At 33.7% G+C, this 10,282-nt stretch overlaps 1 protein-coding gene across 1 annotated transcript in view; it reads right to left on the reverse strand.

The window, feature by feature from the left end:
* Positions 1 to 8,720, reverse strand: part of LOC148942674 (zwei Ig domain protein zig-8-like) — a 77,518-nt gene extending 68,798 nt beyond the window's left edge. Inside the window, exons 1-2 of the mRNA XM_089102235.1 lie at positions 8,583 to 8,720; positions 2,772 to 2,968 (exon numbers count right to left, since the gene is read on the reverse strand). Of these exons, the coding sequence (XP_088958361.1) occupies positions 2,772 to 2,968; positions 8,583 to 8,649 (264 nt within the window). The 5' untranslated portion in view covers positions 8,650 to 8,720. The remainder of the gene's footprint in view (positions 1 to 2,771; positions 2,969 to 8,582) is intronic.
* Positions 8,721 to 10,282: the final 1,562 nt, after the last annotated feature.

Raw genomic sequence — 10,282 nt, forward strand, 5'->3', positions numbered from 1 at the left:
TGATTGGAGGGTAGCTAGCCCCCTTCTCACGCCCACCATTTCACCAAACACATCCAATCATAATTTTGAGATAGCAATTTTGTTCATCGTAGTTGAAAGTTCTGGAAATTATGTTTTGACGATGGCACTCCCCCCAGAGCCCTCAGGGCTACAGTTGTAGGTTAGGCCCTGGGGACATATAAGGTTTTTATTGAAATTTTTGTCTTAGAAACTTGAAGAAAGGCTCATTTGATTGGAAATTCAAAGGGCTAGTACCCTTCTTTAATAGTTGAAAGTGATTGGAGGGCAACTAACCCCCCTCTCACGGTTATTTTGGGCATGTTTATTTTTCAATATACTTTAAAGAGAAGGCGTTATAGTCAGTATAACTAAAATAAAACATTCCAATTTTCGTACCTTTTTAATAGTTGAAAGTCATTGGAAGGCAACTAATGCCCCTCTCACGCCCACCATTTCCCCAAACACGTCCAATCAAAGTTTTGAGATATACATTTTGTTCAACGTTGTTGAAAGCTCTAAAAATTAGGTCTTTGCCAGCGTTGTCGTAGAAACCTCAGAAAGGACTCATTCAATTGTCGGAGGGCAAAAATGATCGGAGGGCAAATGTTCCCACGCCCATCATTTCCCTAAATACTTCCGATCAACATTTTGATATAGTCATTTTGTTGAACATAGTTGAAGGGTCCAGAAATTATGTTTTTGAGTATAACAACCCCCTCACAGCTCTCAGGGATAAGGTTGTATGTTATGCCCTGGGGACATATAATGTTTCTATAGAAAGTGCTGTCGCAAAAACTTCAAAAATGGTTCTTTCGATTGGAAACTGAGAGGGTTATTGCATTTTTAATAGTCGAAACCAGTCAGAGGGAGAATCGCCTCCCCCCCCCCCAATGTCCATCATTTCCCAAAACACAACCGATCAACATTTTGATATGGTCATTTTGTTCAACGTAGTTGAAAGGTCTGGAAATTATGTCTTTGAGGATGACAACCCTCCCCCATAGCCCTCAGGACAAGGATCGTAAGTTATGCCCTTGGGGCACATAAGGTTTTTATAGAAAGTTTTATTGTAGCTGCTTGAAAAAAGGGCGCATTCGATTGGAAATTGAGAGACTAGTGCCTTTTTTATTAGTCAAACGTGATCAGAGGGCAAATTTTGGTATAGTCATTTTGTTCAGCCATCAGGAAGGTCTGGAAATTATGTATTTAAGGATAAAAATTCCCCCAGCCCTAAGGGCAAGGGTTGTAAGTTATATCCTGGGGACACATGGGGTTCTTATAAAAAGTATGGTCATATAAACTTTGAAGGGGGCTCACTGGATTGGTAATCAGATGCTCTAGTGCTCTTTATAAGAGTCAAAGTGATCAGAGGGCAGCTACCCCCTCCACTTTACACACACGTCGTATTGTCCCAAAATACATCTAATAGAAATTTTTAGATAGCCATTTTATTTAAAATGGTCTAAATATCATATAACAAGGCTTTTTAGGTTGAAACAAACCCAAGAGATTAGGGGCAAGGGTTTTAAGTTATGTCCAGACGGTATTTAAATTTTTTATGGAAGGGATGGTTGTTTAACTTCACGGAGGGTCAGTCTTTCTCCCTGAAAAAGACAATGTCAATATAAAACGAACAGAAATTAATCAAAAAAGCTTTTTGCTCAAAATAAGTTTTTCAAAAAAAAAAGTAAAGAACTCCATTAAACCAAAAATGAAAAAAAAAAATAGAATCAAATAAACTACCAAGCATACAACTGCTACAAATCAATATCATTAAATAAATAAAACCCAAAACAAATAGAAATTAAAATAAGTCAAACTCAAAACGAGCAGAAATTAGTCTGAGTAGGGTTCCAAACCCTATGCTCTCTAAAAGCTAGAATATAATTTGTACTTTACTGAAAAAACTCTCTTAAATGTTTTCACTTTTATAACTTTAAGAAAAAAAAATTAATTTAAATTTTAAGAAATAAATATCAGCATATTTATATTAAACTGACAATGCAAATTTTTTCAGTAAATTCATTTGAATTTTTTAAAGTAAAGTACCAATTATATTCTGGTTTTTAGAAAGCATAGGGTTTAGAACCCTATTCGGGTTTCTTTCTACTTGTTTTCAGTTTGAGAGATTTAAATTTCTATTTTATTTGTGTTTTATTTGTTTATTGTTGTTGAATTGTGGTATTTGTACACTTGGTAGATTGTTTCATTGTATTTTTGTTCATTTTGATTTAATAAAGTTCTTTCCTTTTGTTAAAAAACTTATTTTGTGCCAAAAGTTTTTTGATTAATTCTAGTTAAACGGCCCTTGTGTTTCAACAGTCGTTCTTGAAGAATTGGGACAAAATATCAAACTTTAGCGTAAGGATCGAGGTGTTGAGGAGGGGCAATTTCTTTTCGTTTCATTATTTGGTACTTGTTTAGAATCCGGGCAACACGCGAGGAGTGAAGTTTCGTTAATGCTAATGAAACAAAACAAAATAGGACGAAAATATAATAGTTTATGAATAAATTCGGGCTATATATTTGCAAATTGGGGGGGGGGGGGTTAAAGCATAGCATATATTAAATACGTAACCTAACCTAGGTACCATTTTTGCCCCTTCAACCCCCAAAAAAACTAAAGTTTAAATCTTTGTTATTGAGTGAGCAATACCTCACTGTCCAGTGAAAACCTGTTTTTCATATAGCATCTTTGAGATTTCGATGCGGTCTTTCTCGCGTGTTGCCCAGATTCTAAACAAGTACCAAAATTTCGAATTCTTACTTACAGTCCAATTTCCAAGATCCATAATGTTACAAATCAGCTTAGTATTTTTTCCAGCAAGAACTGTGACGTTGCTCACTTGATTCTGTGAAAAGCGGGGGCCTTCTTTTGGATATTCACGGAATGAATGACTCCCGTATTCCTCACTAGACTCTGCAAAACTGTGGTCAAAATCAATATCTATTCTCTTGCTCATCACTCCTGTAATATATTTTCTTCTTGACAAATATCATCAAAATAAACATATAGTTTAGGCTATTATGTCATACCCAAACAAAAGAACATTGATAATAGAATAGTATATAGGACGGGGCTTGGGACCTCCCCCCCTCCAAAGCTATAATTGTTTTGAATTTCTTGGCACTTCTTATTCAAATTACAAAATAAATTTTGTTTTGTTATTATTCTTCCCCTTGAAAATTTTTTAGTGGGCCTCCGAAATAATCCTAGGTATCTACTGTCAACAGAATATTATTAACATAGTAACATTTTATTCAGCTAGATCACAAAAACGACAAATTCTAACAACAATAATACAACCCATTTATTTCAAGAAATATTTTCTGGATTTTTCTTACTCTCCTAGCCTTGGACAATCTGGGTTGCTACTCTTAGCGATCTCACTATTTCTTCTTGCCTAGTGATTTTTTGGGCTAGTAATTAATTCAAGGGAATAAATCAGCCAGGAACTAAGAGTTGAAAGCAAAAGGACGCTTTAGTGATAAGTTCACAGACAGCCACTGCAAATTTAAACTGTTCAATTTGTTCTGTCTCAGAAGAAATAAGTATAATTTACTTAAAATTTGTGCATATCGATTAGTAAGAAGCTATACTAACTAATTAGGTAGCGTTATGGTAATAATCAATTATAACAAGGCCTTTAATTAGCCGCCTTGTTATGGAACATTTAAATCAAATTTTTGGCAATTGATTGTTTTTCGTCGTTTATTTCTATTTGTAGCTTAATATCTTTTGGAAAGTTCAGTTGCAGCTTTGGCATTTAGTGGTCAGCATGTCGACCCTTTGGAGTAAAACCTTCGTAAATCAATTTTTTTTCCCTTTGCTTAAATTAAGAGACCTCCCTTTCCTCAATCCGTCAAATGTATTTTATGCATTAGATTCTTTCAGAATTGATTTTTTTCTGATGTATCTTAATCAAGCTGTGAAATCGTTTAAAAACGAATATAAACAAAAACAGTCATGTATGCAAATTATTAGCTTAGAAGGGTCATGTATTTAGGAGCTAGACTCGATTACAAAAAAATGTCAATTTACATAGAATATTAGGCATTTGACGAAAAATTGCAATTTTTTTGAAGCCACTTCATTGAACTTCTCCTTGGCATGCGCCTGATCAAACAGTTCGTGGTAACGAACTGTAAGTAAGGAGCGACCCGACTCAATAGTAACCGAGGCTCTAAAAAACGGAGTTTTGATACCAAGAGATACATCAAAAGATTCGTATTTTAATGTTGATTTCAAATATAGAAGTTTCATCAAGTTTTCATCAAATTTGCCTTATTTTCAAAAAAAGGGGGAAACACCTCCTAAACGTCATAGAACTTTATAATTATTCCGTATATGAAAAGAGCTGTCCCCTCCTCAACGCCTCACTCTTTACGCTAAAGTTTGACTCTGTCTCACAACTTTATTCTTTAAAACAATAAAAAACTTTAGCGTAAAGAGTGAGGCGTTGAGGAGGGGACAGCCCCTTTCATATATGGAATAATTTCTGTTCGTTTTAAGTTTTAATGTCGCTCCTTACTTTCAGCTAAAACAACTTTTTTTTTTATTTAATTAACGATTAAAGACATCATTATAAAAGCACTTTATTATTGACAAACTAGGTATAAGATTATTATTTCCGTCAATTTACTGAACGGATATCATTATTTAGGTAATCAGGAATACCAATTAGAGCAGCGGGTTAATCGTCTTACCTAGATTCCTTAAAAGAAATTTCCATATTCAGGATTATTAAATACAAAAAATCATTGCCTTAGCTAAATTTGTGTGAATTATCGCCACTAACACCGTCAGGTTTTACTTATAGAAGTACACAGTGGTGTCAATTCATGAAAATTTAGGGAGGGGGAATACATTTTTCAATCTCTAGGAGAGTAAATCTGTTCTTTTTCGAGTTTTTCAACGAAAATATCAAAATGGGCATTTTCAATGAAAATACTCGAAAAAACATATTTTTCAAAATCCTCCACTGGGGCCCCAGTAGTCATACGTTCTAGTTCAGCTAAAGTAAAGAAAAATGGTTTCCAAATTGGTAGGGAAAAACTAAATTTTTTGGACATTGGCCAAGGAAAATGGACAAGGGAAAATTCTAAACAGAAACAGTTAATGTTTCGGCTAGACCACCACTAGCCAACACTCACAGATCAGGGAATCGATCAAATGTGCAAGTCCGGGAAAATGGAGGGGCTGGGGCAAAGAGATTTCTTCAATTATTTTTATAAAGATACAAAAAGGTATTTTCAAAAATCCAGGAAGGATTTTCACATTAAAAAAGAAAACACTAAAACTAAGTTGCAGGGGGGGTTAATGCACCACCTCTCCGTTCGGGCTCCTGTATTAGAGATGCTAACGCAAAAAAATGAATCATATAGATGAAACTCTAAAAAACAACTAAAACCGGTAATTTTAGGGATTTTTGTTGACTTAATGATTCTTTTTAAGATTCTAATGATATTTTTTACCTGTTGGAAACTCTGTAGGCAATGCACATCATTTGAGTTTCTTAGACAAAAAAATATTTTTGGAGGTTTTGATAGTTCGAAGTGCGAGAATGTGTTGGATATTAATGTTAAGAAGACTAAGTTAATTAAATTAGTAACAAGTTAGGCTGAATATGCAATGTTAGGTAAGGAGAAAATTAACCCAGTGAATATCTTCACTCACTTAGGTAGCACTGTAAATGAGGATGGTAGATGCAGTAAAATGCAAAAAGTATGGAAATAGCATGAGAGTAGACATGCAAAAAGCATATACTTGTAGGAAAACAACGTAATTCTCAAGTATCTAAAGCCTCACAGCATATACACGCAATCTGCAGCTTCAGCAAAACATCCAGCAGTGGAATTTAAGAATCTTATTCCGGTAGAGGTCCAATTCATTTCAAAAGGGAGGTGGCACCTCTAAGAAAAATTGACCCCAGTTTTCTTCATTAATGATGATTTCACCCTTAAATCGCAAGACCCGGTAGAGGACAATATATTGGGACATTGCTAAGCAAGGTGAATGAAAACTTTTAAGAATGAATATACAGCCCAAATTAGACCTAGCCTAGCATATATCCGTAAAATCTACCTTTTGTGCTGAATTTTAAAATCTAAGATTAATTAATTTTCAGTTTACTTGTCAGAAACGAATGTTTGACACAGTTTGTGCTAATGAATTATAAGTACAGAGTGTGCCAATAGTGACAAGACTAAAAAGAAATTTCGCTTCGCAAGAGTCTGTTTTTCTTTGTGACTAATACATTGAGTTACATACACTTGTTAAAACTCACTGACTTTGCAATTAAAAAAAAGTTATTAGTAAAGTAAATTTTGCACAATTTTAGAAAAAGGAAAACACCCCAAAAGGGTGTAAAGCCAATTAAAATAAGACTATCAATTCGAGATGTCCAGAACCTTAAAGAAGTTGTTTCAAACCCCTATCGTCAAATAAATTTATACAGCATCCTGTTTTCAGAGGTAATTACACGATGCGCCGGCACATTTGGCCCTAAAAATGTATGCAATTTACACAAGATAATCGGTAAAAGAGAATAACTTCAGAGCTCTATTTGACAGAGTAGATTTATTTGAGGCTAAACATATATATTTTGAGTAGTGTGTCTTGGAGCATCAACTAGTAGGTGGCAGTTCAGTGTCTATTTCAGTGGTTCGATTAGAGGGGGAAGGGGTTCCTGAAGCCTCCAACAGTGACTATTAGGTCCAAATTTTCAACATTTTAGAAAAAGCTTCCTCAGATAAACATGAAGGAAGTTAAAAGTTTACCCCCTAGTCTCCCTTTATAGCAAGGAATATGTTTAGAGTAGGCCTAAGCCTAGAATAGGAGTGCTGGGGGGTAACAGCTCCCTCTTATTACAAAAAATGTCAAGTGTGGAATAAAAGCATGGAGACTGGAGTAAAATAAAGTATGGAATAATAGTTACATCCATTACAAAGAGGAGGGAGGGATAATCACCTAAAGATAATATTTGTCGAAGGCACCCTTGATAGACGTGAAATTTATCACCCTAAAACCCCTGGCTGATGCTTTCACACCCGTCCCCCGCCCAAGAAATACTTAAATAGTACACTTTTCACGAGTGAGTTTGACTCTAAAAGTATCGTTAAAGAAATATTTAACTCGAACACAAACCGCATTAAGTGCACCCTCATATTTAAGAGAGCCCTAGACCAATCAGGTTTGTGGTAACGAAATACACAAGTAAAGAGTGTAACTTGTCATCAGAAACCAATACTCTAAAAATCAAAATTTTGTTCACCATGTGCCCGTCAAAGTTATTTACTTTCAATGGCAATTCTAAATATTTGGAACTTTTTTATGTTATGTTCACCCCAGAAAAACTATCAGCATAAGAAAGTTTGACTGACTTTAGAAAAAGGAGGCCATCCAACATCTGAATACAATCATGATAAAATTAAGCCATACATTTAAAATATCTGAGAACCCTAGAACAGAGGATTCAAGATGTGATTTACGAAATGAAGAAATTTATATATAAATACATATATATTATATATATATATTAATATATTATTAGTGTATAAAATTTATATATAATGAAATTTATGTATGTTAATGTGTATTTATGTATGCATAGAACTCACTGGAATAAAATCATTTTATAAAGGACTCATTATTTTCATTAAAAATATTGTCACGTTTGTCATATAAAAATTACTTCTGTCTTTTTTTAATAATAGTAAAACAAAATGCAGTTTAAACATCATGTAGTAATATTTTTCTATTGACTCGTAAAAGGTCGTTCAAACGTTATCTGAAGGTATTTTTTTTAACTTTTTTTAATGAATGTTAATAAAGTGATAAAACTGTGCTGATGTTTTTTTGTTGACACTTGAAAGCTCGTTGAAACTTTATCTGCAATACCATTATAAACCTTTGAAGTCTCCCTATTCAGCCTGTCTCTTACAAAGGACATATTAAAAATATATTGTTTTCTGTATACTACAACTTACATTGTTTATTTTAAAATGATGTGTTTATGACTCTGAATAAGCTCTAAATATCGAGTTATCAAGTTCAGTTTACTTATCGATTTAAGATGTAATAAAAATGGGTCCCACACAGACTACAGCCTGTTTAGATGGGACAAAAAATTGTCCCTTCTCTTGTAGCATGACCAAGCCTTTACCGACTCACCTGGCACCGAAAATTTTGATTTTAATTGGGAATTTGTTTAACAGACTGTGTAAGGATTTTAACAAACTAAGCTCCCTGGACTTACGTCGAGTGAGCGTGCAGAGTCACAGTACTGACCCCACCCCAGTAAGGATTTGTTACACCAAGACTTGAACCTTCGTCCCAACTTACATAGGATTACAAGTCCAGCGTGCCCTCCACTCAGCTAGGGTGCCCTATTGTGGCATACCGTGCTTAAAGTCACGATACATCCGTCACTTAGTGTCGTTTTTAATTATTTCTATTATTTTTTTATTATCCTTATATGGTATTTTAACTAAAGTTTTGGATTTAGCAGTATTCGATTACCATTAATCCACATGAAATATCCCCAATACGGTGAAACCTTTTGGCTACATACAAGTCATACCTTTTATAATAGCAGTCCAAACAAAAAGAGCCAGAGAGTAACGTAATCCATCAAAATTCAAAATCATATTAGAAACAATGCTAAATTATTGAGTGACATCAGCATTTTTCTTAGAAACCCATGTAAGACGAGTCCTATAAACATCAGCGCCTCTTTGTCAACTGGAATCTTTCTTAGCTTCCTCACGCATGGACGTTTGTGAGGCGCATTCCTTTTGTACTCCTTGAACATTTTCCCTCAAATATGAAACGACTCCTTTCCCAGTTGCTTTAAATTTTGTAATCGACTATCATTGAAAGTTTTACCTTTTTTTACCAATATTTTTTTTTTCTTCTCCTACTGCAAACTAGCACTGGTGAGCCTATAAGAGGCCAAAACCAACAAGTCGACTGAAAACTAAGTAACAAAACAAAAAAAAAATGATTGTATTGACTCCGAAGCATCGACTGGAATTGGACATCATCAGGATGTAAATATATGAATAAATCAATATTTTCACTACTGAAAGTCATACATGAAACATTTAAATAGATTTTCTGGAACTGTTTTTGTCTCTTATATAGCCTTTCTTTTTGTATTAATTAAAAAAACTTTTTCCACAAAATAAGTTTTTCAAAGAAAAGTAAAGAACTCCATTAAACAAAAAATGAGCAAAAATAAAATCAAATAATCTACCAAGCGTGAAACTACCACAAATCAGCATCGATAAATAAATGAAACCGAAAACGAACAGAAATTACAATAAATAACCGAGTCAAACTCTAAACGAGCAGAAATTAACATAAGTTGGGCTCAAAACCCCTATACTTTCTCAAGGCCAGATCATAATTTGCACTTTACTGAAAAAAATAAATTTTTCTACTATTATAACTTTAATAAATCAAATAATGTTAACATTTTGATTACTAAATATCAGTATATGTATATTAAACTGACAATGCATATTCATTTGTATTTTTTTCAGTAAAGTGCAAATTATGTTCTGGCCTTGGGAAGCCATAGGGGTTTTGAGACTAATTTATGTTAATTTCTGCTCGTTTTGAGTTTGACTCGGTTATTTATTGTAATTTCTGTTCGTTTTCAGTTTCATTTATTTATCGATGCTGATGTGTGGCAATTTCAAACTTTGTCGAATATCTGATTGGATTTATACCCATTTTTTGTCTAATAGGGTTCTTTACTGGTCTTTGAAAAACTTATTTTGTGGAAAAGTTTTTTTTAATTAATTTCTGTTTGTTTTATATTGACATAGTCTTTTCAGAGAAAAAGAAAAAAAAATACTTTAAATTTTTCCGTTTTTTTAAGAATTTATAGTTTGGCCTGCTATTTGTATGCTTGAGAAAAATTTTCAGCAATTTTTAACAACATACACCCTCTTAAAAATTTGGACACAAATAGTAGTGTTTAATACCTCCTCTAGTGGACCTGAAATGGAAAACTTGATACCATTCGCAAAAAAAAATCTGTTTACTTTCTTTGATAGCTTGGATACACTTACGCTATTTTGATTTGGTTAAATATTAAGAGAAGAAGCAGCCCCGAAAGTTCGAACATAACGCCCTCAGTCATTCTTGGGATACTGCTGAGATACTTTATTGGGAATTAGCATTAACACATTGCATTTTGATTTAATTTTATGGCAACATTTAGAATTGAACATAAAGTCAAATGGGAGGGTGGGTGTGGAGGGGGATTAGTAT

This window comes from Artemia sp. Qi Xiang Cuo, chromosome 16 (genome assembly GCF_049724085.1).
Source record: "Artemia sp. Qi Xiang Cuo chromosome 16, ASM4972408v1, whole genome shotgun sequence".
NCBI lineage: Eukaryota > Metazoa > Arthropoda > Branchiopoda > Anostraca > Artemiidae > Artemia > Artemia sp. Qi Xiang Cuo.